This window comes from Entelurus aequoreus, linkage group LG05 (genome assembly GCF_033978785.1).
Source record: "Entelurus aequoreus isolate RoL-2023_Sb linkage group LG05, RoL_Eaeq_v1.1, whole genome shotgun sequence".
Classification (NCBI taxonomy): Eukaryota; Metazoa; Chordata; class Actinopteri; order Syngnathiformes; family Syngnathidae; genus Entelurus; species Entelurus aequoreus.
This window is the reverse complement of record NC_084735.1, coordinates 18803243-18829050: the sequence shown is the minus strand read 5'-3', so window position 1 is coordinate 18829050 and position 25808 is coordinate 18803243. Positions and strand designations below refer to the sequence as shown.

General features: G+C 35.4%; 1 protein-coding gene across 1 annotated transcript; it reads left to right on the top strand.

The window, feature by feature from the left end:
• Window positions 1–8000: 8000 nt before the first annotated feature.
• On the top strand, window positions 8001–25197 carry susd5 (sushi domain containing 5). Its single transcript, XM_062046643.1, has 5 exons — window positions 8001–8232; window positions 12123–12300; window positions 21933–22042; window positions 22135–22323; window positions 22772–25197. The coding sequence occupies exons 1-5, from the start codon at window positions 8001–8003 to the stop codon at window positions 24523–24525; spliced, it is 2463 nt and encodes an 820-aa protein (XP_061902627.1). The 3' UTR covers window positions 24526–25197.
• Window positions 25198–25808: the final 611 nt, after the last annotated feature.

Sequence of the window (25808 nt, the reverse complement as noted above, 5' to 3'; positions counted from 1 at the left end):
GCTTAGTTACATCAATTCCATGTCGAAAAAGGCGTTGGTAATAAAAGACACAAATTAACCTTCTTTAAATAAAAAAATTTGGAGTAACATTTGTTTTTTTTTAAATTCAGCTTGTTAAAATACAGTGTTTTAAGATTTAGTGCCAGAAATATTTTTTGATTACAAACTCAAGCCTTACTTTTGGCAAATTAAATTAAATTAAATTCAATTCAATTCAATTTAAAAAAATAAGTTGTCGGCATGATTTAATAAAAAAAAAAGTTTACTTCGCAAAATACAAACGCAAAACATTCAGTTGCATAAATTCAGTGTGAAAAGAGACTTTGGTAATAAAAGTGCAATAAAAACACAACTTTGAACATTTCCCAAGGGCCGCTGACGGCTGCATGTTGCCTTGGCAACCAGCAGGGGGCAGCATGTGTCAGTCCTTGCCCACTCCCGTTGACGCGCTGAGACCTGAAAGCGCGTCACAAAGCATCAAGGGATTTTTCCCGTCTCCGGTTTCGAACGCAAACACGCGCTCCAGCTGACCGTTTGCAGCTTTCATGCGTGCTTAAGTTCCGCGCGGGTGTTGCCGTGGAAATAGACACGGTGACCGGCCTCTGAGTGGAGGCGCAGCCGGAAGCCGCCTCACCTCGGGCCGCCGTGGCGTGTGAGATGACACACCTGCGCAAGAGATGTTCCAGCCGTGACTCACCGTCTCCTAATAGCGCCTGACATCGTGGACGAGTCACGGAACACGCGACTTCATCAACAACATTTGCTTTGGTTCTCTTTCACACTGATGACTTTTTGTTTTGTCCACATGGACTTGAACGTGTGGCCCTAAAGAACTGCAGGAGTGTCGATGCCAGGGGCGGAACGTGGGGAACAATAAGTACCGTGTGGACCCTGAACGCACCACGGTAACTGAATAGTTAATTAAACCAATAATAAACCAATAATTGAATAGATAAATAAATAACTGAATAGATGGATACATACATAAATAGATACATAAATAACTGAATAGATAAATAAATAACTGAATAGATGGATACATACATAAATAGATACATAAATAACTGAATAGATAAATACATAACTAAATAAATAAATAAATACATTCGTAAATAATTTAAAGGATAAATAAATGCATACTTAAATAACTGAATACATTAAAAAAATAATGTAATAGTTAAATAAATAAATGCCCTGCGATGAGGTGGCGACTTGTCCAGGGTGTACCCCGCCTTCCGCCCGATTGTAGCTGAGATAGGCTCCAGCACCCTCCGCGACCCCGAAGGGAATAAGCGGTAGGAAATGGATGGATGGGATAGATAAATAAATAAATAACTTAATAGATAAAGACAAAAATAATTACAATTCTAACTAAATAGATACATAAACAAATGAAAAGATAAATAAATACATTCATACATAATTTGAAGGATAAATAAATATATATTCATATACATATATGAATAACTGAATAGATAAAACAAAGAATATTTAAATAAATAACTGAATAGATAAAGACATAAATCATTTAAATGATAAATGAATAGATACATAAATAATTGAATAGATAAATACATAAATAATTTAAATGATAAATGAATAGATACATAAGTAACTGATTAGAATAATAAATATATAAATTCATAAATAATTTAAAGGATCGATAAATAGATACATAAATAACTGAATAGATTAAAAAAAAGAATAGTTAAACAAATAAATAAATAACTTAATAGATAAAGACATAAATCATTTAAATGATAAATGAATAGATACATAAATAACTGATTAGAATAATAAATATATAAATTCATAAATAATTTCAAGGATAAGTAAATAGATAAATAAATAAATAAATGAATAGATGAATAAACAAATACATAAATAATTTAAAGGATAAATAAATACTGCTTAAATAACTGAATAAATAAATAAAAATATTTAATAGTTAATCAAATAAATAAATAACTGAATAGATAAATAAATACATAAATCATTTAAAGGATCAATCAATCAATCACTGTTTATTTATATAGCCCTAAATCACATGTGTCTCAAAGGGCTGCACAAGTGAAGTGAAGTGAAGTGAATTACATTTATATAGCGCTTTTTCTCAAGTGACTCAAAGCGCTTTACATAGTGAAACCCAATATCTAAGTTACATTTAAACCAGTGTGGGTGGCACTGGGAGCAGGTGGGTAAAGTGTCTTGCCCAAGGACACAACGGCAGTGACTAGGATGGCGGAAGCGGGGATCGAACCTGCAACCCTCAAGTTGCTGGCACGGCCGCTCTACCAACCGAGCTATACCGGCATCCCCACAACGACATCCTCGGTTCAGATCCCACGTCAAAGGATACAAAAATACAAACATATAATAACTGATTAGATAAAAAAAAAAGTAAAATAAATAACTGAATAGATGAAGACATAAATAATTTAAATGATTAATTAATAGATACATAAACAACTGAATAGATACATTAATAAATTCATAAATAATTTAATGGATAAATAAATACATAAATAAATAACTGCTGGATTTTAAAAAAATAATTAATAGTATAAATAAATAAATAACTGAATAAATAAATTCATAAATAACTTAAAGGATAAATAAATACATACATAAATAACTGGATGGATTAAAAAATTAGTTAAATAAATAAATAAATAACTGAATAGATAAAAACATGAATATTTTAAAGGATAAATAAATAGATACATCAATAACTGAATAGATAAATAAATAAATACATAAATCATTTAAAGGATGAATAAATACATACATAAATAACTGAATAGATTAAAAAATAAGAATATATAAATACAAACATAACAAACGATAAATAAATGTCACAGTAGTGTTTTTAATAATGCATTGCTGAAATATAAATAATCAATAAATATTATGTAAAAACATAAAATTATGTAACGTCTATTGATAATTTAGTCTTATATAATATATTTATAGTAACTTTACCAAAAGTAAAAAAAACTAAGTTTTGTACATGTGAAATTAATAAAGAAAAAAATCTGCCAATTTAATTTCAAAATTGGCAAATAAATGATACAATTGTAAAATAAAGCGTATATTTAACAAAAAGTGGTTTTAATTGTAAAATAATTATTTTGGTATTGTGTTGCACAAGCATGTCACTTTAAAATGAACAATTATACAGGTCACCTTAATGATACATCCTTCATAAAATGACATTTAAGAAAGATGTAAAGAGTGCAATGTGGGTGAATAAAATACTTTGTCACTTTGAGATACCAGCTGTCTCTTGGCTAATTGTTATGCTTTGGGTTGCGTGCAAAAATTCATGTAATGAGCCTCCCCACCACTAGATGGCGTATACCCCACCAAACCCTTCTGTCTTACTCGCTAGCTTTAGCGAATGATGGACATCACTTTGTTTTTCCAGGCATGGTTGTGAAGAAAGTGAGCGTGAAGGACCGTGCTGAGAAGAAGAAGTGGATGATATTCATGGAGTTAAAGAAATAAATCGTCAAAAACATGACAAAAGTGTGTAGCTAGCTAACCTGGTGAAGCAGTTGGAGCGTAGCACTGCTGGTCTGCACCGTACTGAAGCAGGATGAGTCCATAACGCCAGCCGAGGACCTTAAAATAATATCTAAACCTTTATCCATGAAAATATGGAGGAGCTGATGATGGTGTGTTTGACGGAGAAGCATCTGGGAGTCCATTGTCCAAGGTAAATACTGTACATTATTAGTACTTTACTTCATAAAACTACTGTACTTGTTTGTACTATGTTATATTGTATTTTTTTTTACAATATTTATTATCTAAAAGTTAGTTTTTGTTGTTTTTTTAGTCATGTGGTGCTTTTTTGGGGGCCAAGCACTAATTAAATGGATTTTAATTCATTTTAATGGGCGACGCTGTTTCGCAATACAAGTCAGAACCAATCAAACTCATGTCCCGAGTTACTACTTTATTATAATATAAAATATTTTTGAATTTATTTTCTCAGATATTTTACAGTAAAATAAAAAGATGCACCTTTTTACCAATTATTTTAAAGTCAAACACTTCATAAGTTCTTAATTTAATTTTATTTTAATTGCTATTATTGTTATTCTTACTATTTTATGTTTTCACTTATTCATTAGTTTTGTTATTTATATCTGATTTGTAAATATTTTTATAGATATAGTAGATAGATATAATTTTTTAGATATTTTCCAGTTTGGAAACTTCAAAGGTGGTGTTTAAATAAAATTAAAAAAAATTATTATTTATATAACAGAAATATATATTTAAATAAAAAAAGATTTAATAATTTATTATTTAAATAATATATTACATTTACTTACAAATTATTATTATTATTTGTAATTATTATTTGTAAAACTGTATTTAAATGTAAATATGTATTTAAATAAAAAAATATTAAAATAATTGACTATGTAAATAACATATTTACCATTATTTTCAAATGATTATTGTTTTTTTATTATTATTTTTGAATAATAATTTAAAAAAAATAATTTAATCAATCAATCAATCAATCAATCAATGTTTATTTATATAGCCCTAAATCACAAGTGTCTCAAAGGGCTGTACAAGCCACAACGACATCCTCGGTACAGAGCCCACATACGGGCAAGGAAAACTCACCCCAGTGGGACGTCAATGTGAATGACTATGAGAAACCTTGGAGAGGACCGCATATGTGGACAGTATCGAAAGCGGCGCTAAGATCAAGAAGCAGCAACATAGATGACGCATCAGAATCCATCGTTAGCAATAGATCATTAGTCATTTTTGCGAGGGCTGTCTCCGTAGAGTGATTTGCCCTGAAACCGGACTGAAAAGGTTCACAGAGATTGTTAGACGCTAAGTGTTCATTTAGCTGCTGTGCTACAGTTTTTTCGAGGATTTTCGAGATAAACGGAAGGTGGGACACCGGCCGGTAGTTTACCAGGAGATCAGGATCGAGGTTAGGTCTTTTGAGTAGAGGATGAATAACCGCTTTTTTGAATGCTACGGGAACAGTGCCGGAGGAAAGTGATAAGTTTATAATATTTAACACTGATTGACCTAATAATACAAAAAGCTCCTTGATAAGTTTCCCAGGAATTGGGTCAAGTAAACATGTTGTTTGTTTTGTCCCATTTACACATTTTGACAATTCATCCAATGTTATTTCATCAAAGAAAGAGAAACTATTTTGGAGGGCGGTATCCGTTGTATATACAGTCGTATTTGTGTTAATAGAACCCAGTTGTAGCTGAGATGCATTGTCTTTAATCTCTTTTCTAATGACTTCAATTTTCTTATTAAAGAAATTCATAAAGTCATCTGCTGAGTGGGTGGAGCTACTGGGAGGAGTCCCTTGTTGGGTTAGCGATGCTACTGTACTAAACAGAAATTTAGGATCATTTTTGTTGAGGTGGATGAGATTTGAGTAATATTTAGCTTTAGCTGAGGTAAGCATGCGTTTATAAGTTATTAAACTATCACACCATGCTTAATGGAAAACCTCAAGTTTAGTCGCACGCCATTTGCTTTCCAGCTTTCTACATGATCATTTCTGGGCTTTAGTTTCTTCTGTAAACCATGGGGTGTGCCTTTTAGGGGCCCTTTTTAGCTTTAGCGGGGCTACACTATCAATGGTGTCGCGCAGGGCGTCATTAAAGTTGTTAGTGAGGTTATCAATAGAGCCCACATAATTTGGGAATGGTGCCATTACCGAAGGCAGTAGGTCAGTAAGAGTCGTCGTTGTGGCAGCATTAATGTTGCGGCTGCTATAGTAGTTATTATTATTATTATTAGTTTGTTGACAATGAGTCAGAACTTCGAATTTTATAAGGTAATGATCGGACATTACTTTAGTGTATGGGAGTATCGTAACTTTAGAGGTGGTGACACCCCTGACAAGCACCAGATCTATCGTATTACCGTTGCGATGCGTGGGTTCATTTATTATTTGTGTAAGACCACAGCTATCAATTATAGTCTGGAGCGCCACGCATGGAGGGTCCGATGGGGTATTCATATGGATATTAGAGTCCCCCATTATGATTATATTGTCAGCGTGCGTCACTAGATCAGCAACAAACTCTGAGAATTCACTGATGAAGTCCGAATAGAGCCCAGGGGGTAGATAACAGCCAGGTGGAGAGGCAGCGGTGTGACAAACCTCAAAGTGAGCACCTCAAACGAGTTATATTTATTATTTAGGTTAGGTGTAAGATTATAGTTTTCATTGTATATTAGTGCGACACCCCCTCCCCTTTTAAGAGGTCGGGCAACATGTGTATTGGTATGGTTAGGAGGAGATGCCTCATTTAGCGCAAAAAAATCGTCTGGTTTGAGCCAGGTCTCGGCGAGACCAACGACGTCAAGTTTGTTGTCTCTAATGACTTCATTAACTAATAACGTTTTGGAAGATAATGATCTTATGTTTAAAAAGCCCATATTATAGGTAGTGGGCTGTTTTGAGGATTGTTTGTTGAAATTATCAGAAGTAGCAATATTAATAATGTTGCGTTTATTATGCGTATTGCACTTTAAATAGTTTCGACCATATCTAGGAATTGATACGACGGGGATATTCATATTGTTTGCTTGATGTTGCGATAAACTGAACGCATCATAGTTAGCTACCTCAGTACAATGTATGACTGCCTCTGACACGGTCACAAAAGAAAAAACATTATGTGAGTTGTGTTTTATTCTAAGAGAATTGCTATGTGTGCAGGGATTTTCCAGCCTGACGCCGGATAGTTCTAGTTTAAATGGCTTCTTACCCGGAGACTCCACGCTTCTTTGGTTAGCTTTTCTCTTTGTTGTTAGCCCCGCTCGGCATCCCCGCTTCTGCTTCCGCTCGCACCGCTCACGTCGTCTCCATTGGCGGTCACCGCTAGCACTTGACTCCGCTGCTACAAAGGCCGCTCGATGTAGTCCGCGAAGTATTCCCATGTTAGCGAGGAGGTCCACCGTACATGCATCTTTCAGTCTATAACGACCCGATCCATCCACATCCAGAATTGTCTGTCGGTCGTATGTGATCACAGAGTGTTCACGCTTTGAGCCAGCCATGAAATTGACAGAAATGACGGGTGTTTTTTGCCAAATCGCTCTACACTCCCAAGAGCATTAGCGAGCCGCAGCATAGCCATAGCCATGCGCCGCCAAATAATTTATTTACATTGAAATTATTATTATTTTATTTAATATTTTTAAAATAATTTTAAAATTATATTCAAATGTAAATACGCATTTAAATAAAAATATATGTTTTATGTGAATAACATATTTACATTTATTTTAAAATTATTATTGTTTTTATTATCATTTTTGAATCATAATTTTTCATTTGATTTAATTGTGGATATATATTTAAATAAAAACTATTTCAACTATTTAGTATTTAAATGATATTTATACATTCATTTTCAAATTATTATCTGTATTTATTATTATTTTCAAATCATTTTAAAATATATATTTAAATTTAAATATTTATTAAAAACATTATTTAAACAATGTATGATGTAAATAATATATTACAATTTTTTCCCAAATTAGTATTGTTTTTATTATTATTTTTGAATAATAATTTTTTTAAAATAATAATTTAAACATTTTCTTATTTAAATGTATTTACATTCATTTTGAAATTATAATTTTTTTGTATTATTATTTTTCAATGTAAATATATATTCAAATACGTTTAAATAAAAATAATGTCATTACATTGTAATGTGCGCATTGTAGCGGTCTCACTTTGCTAGAACTACAATGTTTAGAATGTGACATTATTGACCTGCGTTCACGGACAAAAGTGTCTTGTGTTGTACAAACGCTCCACAGTGTGTGAGACTGTCTTGCTCAAGGGCACTTGCAGCAAGTGATAATGTTCGGGTCCAGGAAGAAGAGGAGGAGGCCACTGTGACTTGGCCTCACGTGGACATGCCACTTCTCACACCGACCCTCCATCTGCTGGTCCCAGCAACTATTTGATGATGTGGACGCGTCCCGCTTCCTTCGCCGCCTCGTCATCAACGCCATCACCATCACGGCTGCATCTCTCCTCCCCGCACATTCTCGCCTGTGCAGCCTCTGGGGGAACTTCTCCACTCACTTCCAGGACGCTGACCGTTTCGGACGCTTGCGAGGGAATGTTTGCAAGAAGGATGCTGGGCCTCTTTGGATGCTTTTCTTGCCTTTTTCTGGCTTCTGTCGCACACGCAGATGGTAAGTGGGTCCTTTGCAGCATTACAACCACTTAAAAAGGTCATTTTAACCTTTAAAAACCAACACCAATAAACAACTACATGTAAATGTGTAGCTAATTACTTTTACATGAATTGTTGTTTGTATGATAGGCAAGTCTAACACCAGAATTATTCATATTTTACAAATAAAAAGCTTTTTACACATTTGGGCTGGGAACCAATTAAGAATTTAAATAAGATAAATTATCATTTAAATCTCTTATCTGTAAAATGTATATATATATATTTTTTTACCGTCGAATGATAATTTTTAAAATCAGATTAACCACACTTTTGTATTTGGATTAATCGTGATTAATCACAGTATATTACTTAGTTTTAAATCAACCTAAAAATGAACCTTTTTTTTTTTACACAATTTTATGGTAACAATTTGAACATTTAAAAAAATAATTTACTTAAATGTACTTAATTTAATTGCTGAAAACTCTGTAAAAGTATTAAAGTATTAAGTTCTTAATAATAAATAAATAAATATATATTTTTAAATGTATTTATTAATTAATTAAATAATTTTTTAAATAATACATTTTATTTAGAAGCACAATTTTTAATGTTTATGTATCGACCTGATCACTGACCTTGTAACAACCCTTGCCTTGCCAATTTTTTGACACAATTTTATGGTAATATTTTGAACATTTAAAAAAAATATTTTACTTGAATGTACGTAATTTAGTTGCTCAAAGCTCTGTAAAAGTATTAAAGTATTAAGTTATTAATAATAAATAAATAAATATATATATTTTAAATGTATTCAATAATGAATTAAATCATTTTAAAAATACATTTTATTTAGAAGCACAATTTTTAATGTTTATGTATCGACCTGATCACTGACCTTGTAACAACCCTTGCTTTGCCAATTTTTTGACACAATTTTATGGTAATATTTTGAACATTTAAAAAAATATTTTACGTGAATGTACTTAATTTAGTTGCTCAAAACTCTGTAAAAGTATTAAAGTATTAAGTTCATAAAAAAAAATTAAAAAAAAGTTTTTTATTTATTAATTAATTAAATCATTTAAAAAATAATACATTTTATTTAGAAGCACAATTTTTAATGCTTATGTATCGACCTGATCACTGACCTTGTAACAACCCTTGCCTTTCACTGTAAAGGAGCTCAAAATAATTCAATGTAAAAAATAATAAATACAAAAAATCTAAATAAAATGAGTCGTTAATCTACAACTTTACCTGGTTAATGTCATAATTTCTATATGATTAATCAAGCGAGTTAACTCGTTATTTTTGACAGCCCTTTTAAAAAAACGTTTTTTTTTTAAATCAAAATATTTTTGAAAAATCAAAATAAAACAAGTGATTAGTCTCCAACTCTTCATGGTTCATGTGATTAATCACATGAGTTAACTTGTCATTTTTGACAGCCGTAAAATAAAAATCTTAATAAAAAGTGTGCTTAATCTGCAACTGTACCTGATTAATGCACTATTTTTTTAATCACATGAGTTAACTTGTTATTTTTGACAGCCACAATAAAAACTAATTTAAAAAAATCAAATTAAAAAATGTGATTAATCTGCAACTATACCTAATTAAGGCAATATTTTTTATAATTAATCACATGACTTAACTTGTTATTTTTGACAGGCCTAGTAAAAAATAATTTCTAAAAAATCACAATTGAACACTTGACTAATTTGCAACTCTACCTGATTAATACACTATTTTTTTATCACATGATTTAACTTGTTATTTTTGACAGCCACAATAAAAACACATTTAAAAAAATCTAATTAAAAAGTGTGATTAATCTGCAACTATACCTGATTAATGCAATATTTTTTTGATTACTCACATGAGTTAACTTGTCATTTTTAACTGACCTTGTAAAAAACTATTTAAAAAAAACGTGTGATTAATCTGCAAGTATACCTGATTAATGCAATATTTTTGTGATTAATCACATGAGTTAACTTGTAATTTTTGACTGACCTTGTAAAAAACAATTAAATAAAACAAACTTGATTAATCTGCAACTATACCTGATTAATGCAATATTTTTTGTGATAAATCACATGAGTTAACTCGTTATTTTTGACAACCCTTGCAAAAAAACTATTTAAAAAATAATAAACGCGTGATTAATCTGCAACTATACCTGATTAATGCAATAATTTTTTGATTAATCAAATAAGTTAACTTGTTATTTTTGACAACCTTTGTAAAAAATAATTACAAAAATAATAAACACGTGATTATTCTGCAACTATACCTGATTGATGCAATATTTTTTTGATTAATCACATGAGTTAACTCGTTATTTTTGACAACCCTTGCAAAAAACAATTAAAAAAATAATAAACGCTTGTTTAATCTGCAACTGTACCTGATTAATGCAATATTTTTTTCATTAATCACATGAGTTAACTTCTAATTTTTGACTGACCTTGTAAAAAACAATAAAATAAAATAAAACGCATGATTAATCTGCAACTATACCTGATTAATGCAATATTTTTGTGATTAATCACATGAGTTAACTCATTATTTTTGACTGACCTTGTAAAAAACAATAAAATAAAAAAACTGCCTAGTTAATCTGCAACTATACCTGATTAATGCAATATTTTTTGATTAATCACATGAGTAAACTGTTATTTTTGACAACCCTTGTAAAAGCAATTTAAAAAAATGAAATAAACGTGTGATTAATCTGCAACTATACCTGATTAATGCAATATTTTTTTGATTAATCAAATGAGTTAACTCATTATTTTTGACAACTCTTGTAAAAAACAATAAAAAAATAATAAGAATAAACGCGTGATTAATCTGCAACTATAGCTGATTAATGCAATATTTTTTGTCATTAATCACATGAGATAACTCGTTATTTTTGACAGACCCTGTAAAAAACAATTTAAAAAAACAAACATGTGATTAATCTGCAACAATACCTGATTAATGCAATAGTTTTGTGATTAATCACATGAGTTAACTCATTATTTTTGACAACCCTTGCAAAAAACAATAAAAAAAATAATAAACGCTTGTTTAATCTGCAACTATACCTGATTAATGCAATATTTTTTTGATTAATCAAATGAGTTAACTCGTTATGTTTGACAACCCATGTAAAAAACAATAAAAAATAAACGCATGATTTATCTGCAACTATACCTGATTAATGCAATATTTTTTTGATTAATCAAATGAGTTAACTCATTATTTTTGACAACTCTTGTAAAAAACAATAAAAAAATAATAAGAATAAACGCGTGATTAATCTGCAACTATACCTGATTAATGCAATATTTTTGTCATTAATCACATGAGTTAACTCGTTATTTTTGACAGACCCTGTAAAAAACAATTTAAAAAAAACAAACATGTGATTAATCTGCAACAATACCTGATTAATGCAATATTTTTGTGATTAATCACATGAGTTAACTTGTTATTTTTGACAGACCCTGTAAAAAACAATTTAAAAAAACAAACGTGATTAATCTGCAACAATACCTGATTAATGCAATATTTTTGTGATTAATCACATGAGTTAACTCGTTATTTTTGACAGAGCCTGTAAAAAACAATTTAAAAAAACAAACATGTGATTAATCTGCAACAATACCTGATTACTGCAATATTTTTGTGATTAATCACATGAGTTAACTCGTTATTTTTGACAACCCTTGCAAAAAACAATAAAAATAAATAATAAACGCGTGATTAATCTGCAACTATACCTGATTAATGCAATATTTTGTGATTAATCACATGAGTTAACTCATTATTTTTGACTTCATTTTGACTACTACTACAAAAAAGATAGATGTATATAAATAGAAAAAATTCAATGCATTGTTCTCCCTGTAGGCCGAGTGTTCGTGGTGGAGTTGAACAACTCTTCCAGTCTTCCGGGCTTCCAGGAGGCCGAGCGGGCGTGCGCCTCCCAGCAGGCACGCTTGGCGTCGGCGGCCGAGCTCCGCCACGCCGTCGCGGAGTGCTTCTTCTCTCTGTGCGCCCATGGGTGGCTCCACGGCGGCACCGTGGGGTGAGGATGCAAGCCACACACACACACACACACACACCTTTGAAAGGAGTGTGATGTGTTGAAGGGTCCCAGTGATGTCAAAGGTTGTGTGTGTGTTTGTGTGTGTGTGTGTGTGTGTGATGAGTGAAGGAGAAAGGTGACTGTTAGAAAAGAGAACAAGCGGGGGTAAAGTAGAGAGGACGTCAGGGAGAAAAGGCTCCTCTGTTCCTTCCTGGCGGGAAGGGGGCGGGGTTAGGCTGTGGGTGTGGGCGGGGTCTAAAGCCGGATGTTATGTCAACACGCTCCTTCATCGCCGCGGTAACGTGACATGTCTCAGCATCAGCATCAGGGCGACCTTGATCACGTACGTGAGGCGGTATAGCTCGGTGGGTAGAGCGGCCGTGCCAGCAACTTGAGGGTTCCAGGTTCGATCCCCGCTTCCTGCCATCCTAGTCACTGCCGTCGTGTCCTTGGGCAAGGCACTTTACCCACCTGCTCCCAGTGCCACCGACACTGCTTTAAATGTAACTGAGGTATTGGGTTTCACTATGTAAAAGGGCTTTGAGTCACGAGAGAAAAGCGCTATATAAATATAATTCACTTCACGTCACCAGCCAATGAGGGGCCTCAGAGGACGACATGTGATCACATCTGCAACAAATCCACGTTAGCGTAGCATGCTAACGTTAAGTTTTGACATCATGCCAGGTTAGCGTATTCAGTTGAAACATGATCAAATTGACTGACTGGGCAGGAAGATGCATTTCAAGACGTGTAGTGAAGCTTCCGTTAGGTTGAGGCGTCGGTTATGCATTCGTAATGTTTTGAAAAATACTAAACTAATCTTAACCAACTTATGTACAATTAGCATTGAAATCTATTTTAAAGACGTGTAACAAAGCCTGTTTTTCGGGTTTTTAGCCATACAAGCTGGGGTGGTATCCTGATCTGACATTGATATCGGATATCAGTCCGGTATCAGCAAAAGAACAATATGCCCTGCAGCGTGTTGACTTGTGTTTAGTTAACGTCTAAATGTCCTCCAATTAGCACACAATCTCTTCCATTTTTGTCATGTACAAAAGGTAAACATGCTAGGCTATAGGCGACAAGGAGCTAGCAGCTACACAACAGCTAAGCACACAATAGCACACAAGCTAGAAATAGGTGATAATCATTGAACAATAAAATTAGTCAATATAAACAGGTATAAAATAATTATAGTTGCATATTGCTTACACATACAAAGACTCCAAGGCATATTAGAAAGTATCTAGCCACAAAAGTGTCCGCATCATTCAGTTAATGAATGATTAAAAAAACCAAAACAATCACCACTACACTTGTACTTAAAGAGAGCATAAGTCCATTCCAAACAGTTAATAATAAATACGCTAGTGTTTTTAATATGTAACATTGTTCTGTTTGACCCGTTTCACTTGATAAAAACCTTTTCTACAAAATAAAACCAGTATGCATGATTTTTGCTGATATCGTATCGGACTAATATCAGCCAATACTGAAGGCTTGGATATCGTTATCGTATCCCAAGTGAAAAAGTTGTGTCGGGACACCCCTAGTAAATGTTAGTGATGTAAATAATAAATACTGTATGTACAGTATATATATATATATATATATATATATATATATATATATATATATATATATATATATATATATATATTTATTTTTGTGTATATTTTTTTCGATTCGGTTCTTGGGTGTAACGATTCGATCCAGAATCGATTCTCGATTCAAAATCAATACTTTTTAATAACATTGGGTGCCAGTTCTATGATTCACTACATTCCTCCATAAGATAGATAAACAGCTGTGATACATTTCTGTATTACATGAAAGAAAACTGGTTTTGTTCAATAATAATCTACCCAAACATTTAATAAAGTGGCTGGAAATTTTTTTTTAAAATTAAAATATATATACATACACATATATATTTTCATTTTAAATTGTTTTTATACATGTCCTGTCCTGTATATATACATATATATATATATATATATATATATATTTTTTTTAATTGTAATTTTTTTTTTATACATGTCCTGTCCTGTCTATATATATATATAAATATATATATATATATATATATATATATATATATATATATATATATATATATATATATATATATATATATATATATATATATATATATATATAGACAGGACACGACATCAGAATAATTCAAAATAGATTTATATATACTGTATATAATATATATATATATATATATATATATATATATATATATATATATATATATATATATATATATATATATATATATATATATATATATATATATATATATATATATATATAGACAGGACACGACATCAGAATAATTCAAAATAGATTTATATATACTGTATATAATATATATATATATATATATATATATATATATATATATATATATATATATATATATATATATATATATATATATATATATATATATATATATATATATATATATATATATATATATACACACACTACCGTTGAAAAGTTTGGGGTCACATTGAAATGTCCTTATTTTTGAAGGAAAAGCACTGTACTTTTCAATGAAGATAACTTTAAACTAGTCTTAACTTTAAAGAAATACACTCTATACATTGCTAATGTGGTAAATGACTATTCTAGCTGCAAATGTCTGGTATATCTACATAGGTGTATAGAGGCCCATTTCCAACAACTATCACTCCAGTGTTCTAATGGTACAATGTGTTTGCTCATTGGCTCAGAAGGCTAATTGATGATTAGAAAACCCTTGTGCAATCATGTTCACACATCTGAAAACAGTTTAGCTCGTTACAGAAGCTACAAAACTGACCTTCCTTTGAGCAGATTGAGTTTCTGGAGCATCACATTTGTGGGGTCAATTAAACGCTCAAAATGGCCAGAAAAAGAGAACTTTCATCTGAAACTCGACAGTCTATTCTTGTTCTTAGAAATGAAGGCTATTCCACAAAATTGTTTGGGTGACCCCAAACTTTATATATATATATATATATATATATATATATATATATATATATATATATATATATATATATATATATATATATATATATATATATATATATATATATATATATATACCAGGGGTCACCAACCTTTTTGAAATTAAGGGCTACTTCTTGGGTACTGATTAATGCGAAGGGCTACCAGTTTGATAACCACTTAAATAAATTGCCAGAAGTAGCCAATTTGCTCAATTTACCTTTAACTCTGTTATTATTAATAATTAATGATATTTATCTTTGTGGAAACACTGATCATCTTAATGATTTCTCACAATAAATATATATAGAAACAGATAAATATCAATATGCAACACTTTATTTTTATATTTTCTCCAAGTGCACATTTTTCAAATTGAACATTTTCAAATGATCACTTCTAAGACAGTCTTGTGAAATCACAATATCCCATTTTAACTAGCTAGCCACTAACATTTTTTAACAAATCATGAATTACTTTGCACCATGTTTGTACAAATAATAACTCATGTAAAATACAAAAGTAAACTCTCAAATTTTTAAATCATGTCACACTTTGAACTGGACACCAAATCTGTTATCTGTTTCTTTGTCAGTTAGTGGGAAGCCTGGCATTGCATGCTGTTAACTAGTGTGTTGTACTCTGGTGTGTAACTTGGCACTGCAACTCTGAGTGAGTCTTGCAGATGTGCATCAGTGAGGCGTGTTCTGTGTTTGTTCTTGATGAAGTTCATGTCAGAAAAGGCTGATTCACAAAGATAAGATTTTTCCTCATTGTTTGCGGAACCTTCTTAATCTTTTGGACATATTTTCACAGCAATCTGGCCTTAAGCTTAATTATGATAAATGTAAAATGTTAAGGATCGGAAATCTAAAGGGAACGTCCTTTCGAATGGAATGCAAAGTGTTTTGTTTATAAATGATATGCAATCTGTTGTGTTCCTTAATTTTTTTCTGTGTACATGAATGAAGGTGTGTGTTGCTGAGTCCGACTTGGACATTATCTGGACTGGGCCTGGTTTAAAAAACCCTTTAAAAAAAATCTAATTTCATTGACAACCTGGTCTGTTGAAGATAAGGCCCTTTTTAAAAAAATAAAATAAAATAAGATAAATAAATAAAAAACATTTTTTTGGATAAAAAAGAAAGTAAAACAATATAAAAATAATTACATAAAAAATAGTAATTAATGAAAATGTTAGTGGACCAGCAGCCTATACAATCATGTGTGCTTCAGGGACTGTGTCCCTTGCAGATGTGTTGTCTATGTTGTGGGAACCAGAATATTGGTAGCAGAAAGAAATAACCCCTTTTGTGTGGATGAGTGTGCATGGGGGAGGTTGTTTGGGTTGATGCACTGATTGAAAGTGTATCTTGTGTTTTTCTATGTAGATTTAATTTAAAAAAAAAAAAAAAAAAAAAATTTTTTTTTTTTTTTTTTTTTTTTGGAACAGGCCCGCGGGCGACTCATCTGGTCCTTACGGGCGACCTGGTGCCCGCGGGCACCGCGTTGGTGACCCCTGATATATACATATATATATATAGATATATATACCTGTATATATACACACACAGGACAGGACATGTATTAAAAAACGTTTTTCCTGTATATATATATATATATATATATATATATATATATATATATATATATATATATATATATATATATATATATATATATATATATATATATATATATATATATATATATATATATATATATATATATATATACAGGACAGGACATGTATTAAAAAAATATATATATATATATATAATGTGTAAAAAAAAATAAAAATACATATATATATACATATATATATACATACATATATATATATATATATATATATATATATATATATATATATATATATATATATATATATATATATATATATATATATATATAAATCTATTTTGAATTATTTTGATTCGATTAAGAATCGTTCCAAATCAGAATCACAATTTATTAGAATTGTATTAATTTTTTTGACACCCCTAATATATATATATGTATATATATATATATATATATATATATATATATATATATATATATATATATATATATATATATATATATATATATATATATATATATATATATATATATATATATATATATATATATATATAGGTCATTTAAATGGGTGTTATATTGAATTATGTGTGGTGCTTGGACATTTTTGTTATAATATCCACAAAGTTCAGTGAGCAGGTTGTGTTATGTGTCACCGTGTGTGTCGACTTTTTGTGTTGCTTTATTTGCACCATGAGTGGGAAAGGTTGTTCGGGTTGGGTCGTATGGGTCATTGCTGTGCATCACTTCAAGGTGCAATTCATGGTCATTAACCGGTTTTACTGACGTCGTCAACAAGATGGCGGCAAAGTTGCTGTGTTGACTTTTACCAAATGAAGTTGGAGGCACAACATAAAACCCGTGACGTCTCGCGGGCCAAAGGAAGGAGCCCTGATTGACAACTTAGTGCACAGCTGGTGTTGAAGAAGGCCGTCGGACGTCACGTTTTTTTTAAGTGGAATCAAATCAAACACGTTAAGTCAGTGAGTCAGCGGGAACTCAAAACGGCGTCCGGTGCGAGGGGAAAGCGTCTTCCCGGCAGGCCCCGCCCACTTGGTTTCACACATCCTCACCAAGTGTCATCCATCCGTCTTGTGCCACCCTGTTCCCACCTCGCTGGGTTGTGAAAATGGAGGCGACAGACAACTCACGTCTTCCTTCATTTCCCGCAAGAACCTTTTTTTTTTGTGCTAATGAGCACTCCGACACCTGCAGGAAGTGAAAATGGAAGTCGGAAAGTGTCTTTTTTGTATTTTTCCACGCGCTCACAATCCCCCCCGGGGACTCCAACCCGGGTGGAGCGTGCCAACTACCGAGCTAAAAGCCCGGGCTGGCTACAGCATCGCTGTTGGAGTGGTCAGCGAGTTCACCTTTTTGTCACGAGTGTGAGACGCCTCCTCCACACCAAACTCATTTCAAGCAATTCTCATTGGCTCCTTTCCTTTCCTTCCACCCGGAAGCAGTGACATCATCGCGTGCAAAGCAGGAAGTGGTCTGCATGTAAGGAGCTGAGACACACATGTTGTCCTTATAAGCTGATGTTGTCCAGAATGACTCACGCCGCCATGCACTCACTTCCTGCCGATAGCGAGGCTGGGAAACCTGTGCGGGCCAGCACATTTGGCTTCTGCTGGCGGAGAAATGTCACAAAAGTCGACTTTTTCACTGCCATCAATCGACTGGGAAGGCGAGACAGGACGGGAAAGGACCTCATTGGTCGGTCACCATAGGAAGAGGGCGTGGCTTGTTAATAATGATCTACAACCACACAGGAGTCAAAGATTCTATACCAATAACAGGAGCGCTTTGCTATTTTTAGGAACTCCGTGCAAAATCTGGACAAACATAAAAAGAACTAGAGTCAAAGGGGGGGTGGGGGGGGGGGGGGGGGGGGGGGGAATTATTATTATTATTATTATTATTATTTTTTTTTTTTTTTCATTAAGAAATACAATCATGTGTGCTTACGGACTGTATCCCTGCAGACTGTATTGATCTATATTGATATATAATGTATATTCTGTGTTTTTTATGTTGATTTAAGAAAAAAAAAAAATAATAAATTGTTTTTATTAATTTTTTTTTTTTTTTTTTTTTTTAAATGTCCTGCCCAGCTTCTCGGGCAAATCATATAGCAGATGTAGATGCCCATATCGGCTGTTCAGATTTACTTTACAAAAGAGAAGTGTAGGATACTTCTCTTGTTGCCTTACTTGTATTTTGACTTTATTAAATGTATTTATATTATCATTTGGTGCAGCCGGGCCGGAGCAGGAGGGGATAGAAAGAGAGAAAAAGGAAGACAGAGGGGGGAATTGTGGGGACAAGAGGGGGATTAGACAGAGAGACAAATTAATTTTTTTTTTTACATATCTTGTGCGGCCGGTACCAATCGGTCCGCGGACCGGTACCGTACTCTGAAAAGCGCTATACCACATAAAATGTATTATAATAATAAAAAATAAAAAAATACTTTCGTCAAAGATCCTCTATAATAAGAGGGGCACTTTGCTGTTATTAAGAACCTACTGCAAAAACTAAACATTTATTAAAACCGCTAGTCAAAGATTAATTATATGGCAGGATTGCTCTGCTGTTTTTAAGAACCCACTGCAAAAACTAAACTGTAAAAAAAAAAAAAAAAAACATTAGTCAAAGATCCTCTATATGACAGGAGCACTCTGCTGTTTTTAAGAACCCACTGCAAAAACTAAACTGTAAAAAAAAAAAAAAAACATTAGTCAAAGATCCTCTATATGACAGGAGCACTCTGCTGTTTTTAAGAACCCACTGCAAAAACTAAAATGTTAACAAAAAAATGTTTTGGCAAAGATCCTCTATAATAAGAGTACTTTGCTGTTATTAAAAACTTACTGCAAAAACAAAAAAAACACTGCAAAAACAAATGTTTAAAAAAAACAAAAACTTTTGTCAAAGATCCTCTATAATAAGAGGGGCACTTTGCTGTTATTAAGAACCTACTGCAAAAACTAAACATTTATTAAAACCGCTAGTCAAAGATCCTCTATATGACAGGAGCACTCTGCTGTTTTTAAGAACCCACTGCAAAAACTAAAATGTTAACAAAAAAATGTTTTGGCAAAGATCCTCTATAATAAGAGTACTTTGCTGTTATTAAAAACTTACTGCAAAAACAAAAAAAACACTGCAAAAACAAATGTTTAAAAAAAACAAAAACTTTTGTCAAAGATCCTCTATAATAAGAGGGGCACTTTGCTGTTATTAAGAACCTACTGCAAAAACTAAACATTTATTAAAACCGCTAGTCAAAGATCCTTTATATGACAGGATTGCTCTGCTGTTTTTAAGCACCCCACCCACTGCAAAAACTAAAATGTAAAAAAAAAACAAAAAAAACACATTAGTCAAAGATCCTCTATATGACAGGAGCACTCTGCTGTTTTTAAGAACCCACTGCAAAAACTAAAATGTTTAAAAAAAATTTTTTGGCAAAGATCTTCTATAATAAGAGGAGTACTTTGCTGTTATTAAGAACTTACTGCAAAAACTAAAATGTAAAAAACCCCCCCACAAAAGTCAAAGATCCTATATAATACAGGAGCGCTTTCTGTTATTAAGAACCCACTGCAAAAACTAAAACATTTTAAAAACGCTAGTCAAAGATCCTTTATTGACAGGAGCACTCTGCTGTCTTTAAGAATTCCCTGCAAAAACGCAAATGTTTAAAAAAACGTTAGTCAAAGATAATCTATAATACAGGAACGCCTTCTGGTATTAAGAACCCACTGCAAAAACTAAAACATTTTAAAAACGCTAGTCAAAGATCCTCTATATGACAGGAGCACTCTGCTGTTTTTAAGAACCCACTGCAAAAACTCAAATATTTCAAAAAACGTTAGTCAAAGATCCTCTGTAATGCAGGAACGCCTTCTAGTATTAAGAACCCACTGCAAAAACTAAAACATTTTAAAAACGCTAGTCAAAGATCCTCTACTGTATATGACAGGAGCGCTCTGCAGTTTTTAAGAACCCACTGCAAAAACTCAAATATTTTAAAAAACGTTCGTCAAAGATCCTCCAAATTTGACAGAAGCGCTCTTCTGTTATCAAGAACCCACTGCAAAAACTAAAACATTAGAAAAAACGTTAGTCAAAGATCCTTTATTTGACAGGAGCACTCTGCTGTTTTTAAGAAACCCACTGCAAAAACTCAAATATTTTAAAAAACGTTCGTCAAAGATCCTCCAAATGTGACAGAAGCGCTCTTCTGTTATCAAGAACCCACTGCAAAAACTAAAACATTAGAAAAAACGTTAGTCAAAGATCCTTTATTTGACAGGAGCACTCTGCTGTTTTTAAGAAATCCCTGCAAAAACGCAAATGTTTATAAAAACGTTAGTCAAAGATCCTCTATAATGCAGGAACGCCTTCTGGTATTAAGAACTCACTGCAAAAACCAAAACATTTTAAAAATGCTAGTCAAAGATCCTTTATTTGACAGGAGCACTCTGCTGTTTTTAAGAAATCCATGCAAAAACGCAAATGTTTATAAAAACGTTAGTCAAAGATCCTCTATAATACAGGAACACCTTCTGGGCTCCTTTATATGACAGGAGTGCTCTGCTGTTTCTAAAAACCTACTGCAAAACAAAAAAACTAGTCAAAGATTCTTAATATTACAAGAGCGCTCGGCTATTTTTAAAAAACCTACTCCAAAAAAAAAGAAGCAAAAAAGGCTAATCAAAGATCCTGTATATAACAGGAGCACTGTTGGGTCAGACGTTCTGCTGAGTCATGTTTTCCATGTGTTGTCACAGCGCTGATGCAAGATAATAACATGGTGTTCTGATAAAGTGTTGCAGTGATACGCTGCAATAATATTTCTACAAGGAGACCAAGAAGGTGGCGCTGACTTTGCTACACCAACTGAACAACCAACACCAACGTTTCCCCTTGCGCTCTAATTTATATTTAATACAGAGCAGGGTTGCAAGTGTCAAGCTATAGAACGATGACCACCGACTTACCTATCCATGTACATTATCTACCAATAGGACCACGGTGTGTAATTACGTGGGTGGCTCGTTGAAAGCCGTGGACGTGAGAGCAGAAAACGCAACAGGCGACGCCACGCGATTGAGCGGCTTCTGTATTAAAGACAAAGGTCAGCAAACAAACACACAAAGTGAGAAGCTGCTTTTTTAACGGACAGAATATTTGCTACGATTCTAATTGTGGGTTTTTGTCGGCCAACAGGCGTGCCGTGCGGCGACCCTCCGTCTTTCCCCAACGCCCGCCTGCAGGATCACAGCGGCTTCGAGCTGGGGGACGAGCTGCTCTACTCGTGCGTGCCGGGCTACGTCATGCCCAACGGCCACAGCGCCTTCAGCCTGCTGTGCGACAGCTGCGGCGAGTGGTACGGCCTGGTGCAGATCTGTGTCAAAGGTACTAAGTGGGGACCGTTCTTTTTTAGGGGGGGGGGGACGTTCTGACCTGGACCGGAGGTTAACTTTCTGGGCTGGTTAGCGCCAGGCGTTCACTAAATCCCGGCCTTTGCGAAACAATGTCTCGCTTGTGAGTCGGGACTAAAATGGCTCCTGTGGCACCCGGGTGCGACATGCCATCATGCGGCCCGATTCGCAGGGAAGGGAGAAGGGTGCAAGAAGTCGTCTGAAGGCCAAAGGCTGTCAGCTCACACAGACAATAGTCGTGTTTGTCTTCCCAAAAGGGTATCTTTGGAACCGAATGATCTAATCAGGAACTCTAAGAACTGAAGAAGCGTAACTTTTTTCCAATACGACCAAAAATGTACCCATGACCTATTTTGTATCGAGATCTTTCTATTTGCTCGACTCTCTCCGCGAGAACTGACCTTTGTCTTTGTGTTTAACAGATTCAACTGAGGGTCACATGGACTACGAGGACAAGTTCTCGTATGCGGAAGAGGAGCACCAGAGCGAGGATAACGGGCCGGTGGAGGCTCATGGCCGGGTCTACGAGGAGGCTCACGGAGAAACCAAATCGGAGGAACCCAGGGGTCAAGAGTTGGAAGAGATGAGCTTCACCGTCAAAGGGGAGCATACAGAAGACCATGGTCAGCAGGAAGTGGAGGAGGACATTATGGAGGAACGGGACTTAGAGGACTCTGCAGGACATCAAGGTTGGGAGGACGACAAACGTGAGATGACCACTACCACCACAGAAGCGCCCGTCTCTCTGGTGTCGCAGAAACATCGCTTCTGGTTTCCCTCGGAGGCCTTCCAGCAGCAGGAGGAACACCTCCTGTCCGTGGACCACGTCACTCAGATCCCTCAGAGGCCCTTGGCGAGCCAGTCGGAGGAGAGCAGTGTTGAGCATCATGGAAATGATGACCAACAGGGTCAAGTAGAACAACACGTTACTGTTGAAGAACTGGACGACCACCATGACCACTACGACATGGGTGAGCATGAGGAGGAACGTGTTCGCTACGACGACCGGCGTGACAGCGATGAGGAGCATGGGGCCGTCGTGACTGACGGTCATCAGGAGCGTCCGGAGGGTTCTGAAGAGCGTCCAGACCAGGAGGACCGTGACGATCATGACAACAAGGATCAAGACGACCATGATGACCATTTCCACCACGTGGATCATGACGACGACCATGACCACCGTGATGATCATGACAACCCTGAGGAAGACGACAACCAAGGGGATCTCGAGGACCGGGAGGGTCATGATGAACATGAGGACCATGACGACCAAGAGGACCATGATGAACATGAGGATCTTGACGACCAAGAGGATCATGATGAACATGAGGATCTTGACGACCAAGAGGATCATGAGAACCGTGATGACCATGGCAACCATTTCGACCATGTGGATCCTGACGAACGTGTTGACCACGACGATCAGGACCACCACAAGGACCGTTATGGAGACACCGACGACCAGGATGACTTTGATAATGGAAGGCGGGACGACAATGACAGCTACGACCACCACGACAGCCATGAAGACGATCACGAAGGTGATCAGCGTGTCGTCTTCTCCAAGACAAGAGAAAGAACCCGGAACACCACCCAGGAGGAACCAGGACAAGTGGCCACCACTGATGACACTTGGCTGGACGGGCACCCGGTGGCAGGGGAGGATGTGGCAAGGGAGACGGTTGCAAGGGCGACACACAACCCCAACGAGGTGGAGAAGAACATCCCTGAAGAATGGGAGACCCCCGTTCCGGATAACCCTGCATCATCCTCAGACTCTGCATCTTCTCTGGAGTACGACACTCAGCAGGTGGTGCCCACCCACTCCTGGCTGCTGGACCTCACGCAGCACCCCTTCATCCATCACGACCCGGCGCACGACGACACCGTGGAGCACACCCCGCACCGCCTGCCCGGCGAGACCGGCGAGAGGGGCCAAGTGGAAGGAGAGGCCGGGGAGACCATCTGCGTCGGGGAGAGCTGCCCGCCGGCCGGCACCAACAGCCGGGGTCCCACAGTGGCGGCCATCATCGCGGCTGTGTGCTTGGTGGCGGCGGCCATCGTGGTCACGGTCTGGTGTTACCGGCGGCGGCAGCAGAAGAGTTCGGTGTACGAGATGAACGGGAAGGGACAAAGTCCGAGCAACCAGCAGATGGAGATGCAGCAGAAGGTTTAGTAGGACGATGGCCGAGACTTTTGGGGGGACCCCTCCCAAATCTTTTGGGAAAGGAGTCGGACTGCAGAAGAACACTAAACCCTCCAACGCTGCCAATCCGGAGGGTTGGATTTGGAAGATTTTTTAAATTGCTTTCGAGGAGTCAAATGGTCCGTAAGTACAGGAAATACGGTAGCTGTCAATCACCAATCAATAACTTTGATGAGTACTACGATTGACGTCACTACCGCCTTGCCAAAGGGTACCATGTCCCCTCGCTACCTTACTTCCTGCCGATCTTAAAGTACCTTTCAGTAGCCGTTGAAGTTTTCGTGTTAAAATGATGTCGCTTTTAGAGAACAGGTGCTCCGTGACCCCCAGGGGGTTCACAGAGATACCGCAAGGGATGGGGGCGTGAATTTTAAAAGTATTTTTATATATTCCCCAACACACTTTTCTACAAAGGTAAACATTGATCCGACACACGTAGTGTAACGCATAAAAAGCAGTGACCATATTCACTGTACCTCACCAATAAAAACATAAATAACAATTATATTATTGTATTCGTCTTAGCATCTAAGATAGCTAGCGATTAGCACTCCAGTTGCCAGCTAGCAATTAGCGGCACAAGTTGCCAGTTAGATTATAACACTGGTTGTCCGCGAGCAATTACCATCTAGTTGCCATCTAGCGATTAGCGGCACAAGTTGCCAGTTAGCGATTAGCTGCGCAAGTTGTCAGTTAACGATTAGCAAATTAGTTGTAAGCAAGCAATTAGTGCACCAGTTGTCAGCTACCGATTAATCCGCTTGTTGTTAGCTAGCGATGAGCAAAGTAGGTGTAAGCTAGTGATTACCACACCAGTTGCCAGCTAGGGAATAGCACACTAGTTGTCAGATAACAATTACCGCACCAGTTGCCAGCTAGCGATTAGCGGCACATATCGTCAGTCAGCGATTATAACACTCATTGTCCGCTAGTTATTACCACACTAGTTGCCCGCTCGCGATTAGTGGACGCAAGTTGTCAGTTAGCGATTAGCTGCGCAAGTTGTTAGCTGCCGATTCGCAAATGAATTGTAAGCAAGCAATTAGTACACCACATGTCAGCTAGCGATTAGTCCACTCGTTGTTAGTTAGCGATTAGCTAAGTAGGTGTCAGCTAGTGATTACCACACCACATTGCATCTAGCATTCAGCACACTAGTTGTCGGATAGCAATTACCGCACCAGTTGCCAGCTAGCAATTATTGGTGCATGTTGTCAGTTAGCGATTAGCTGCACAAGTTGTCAGCTGGTGTT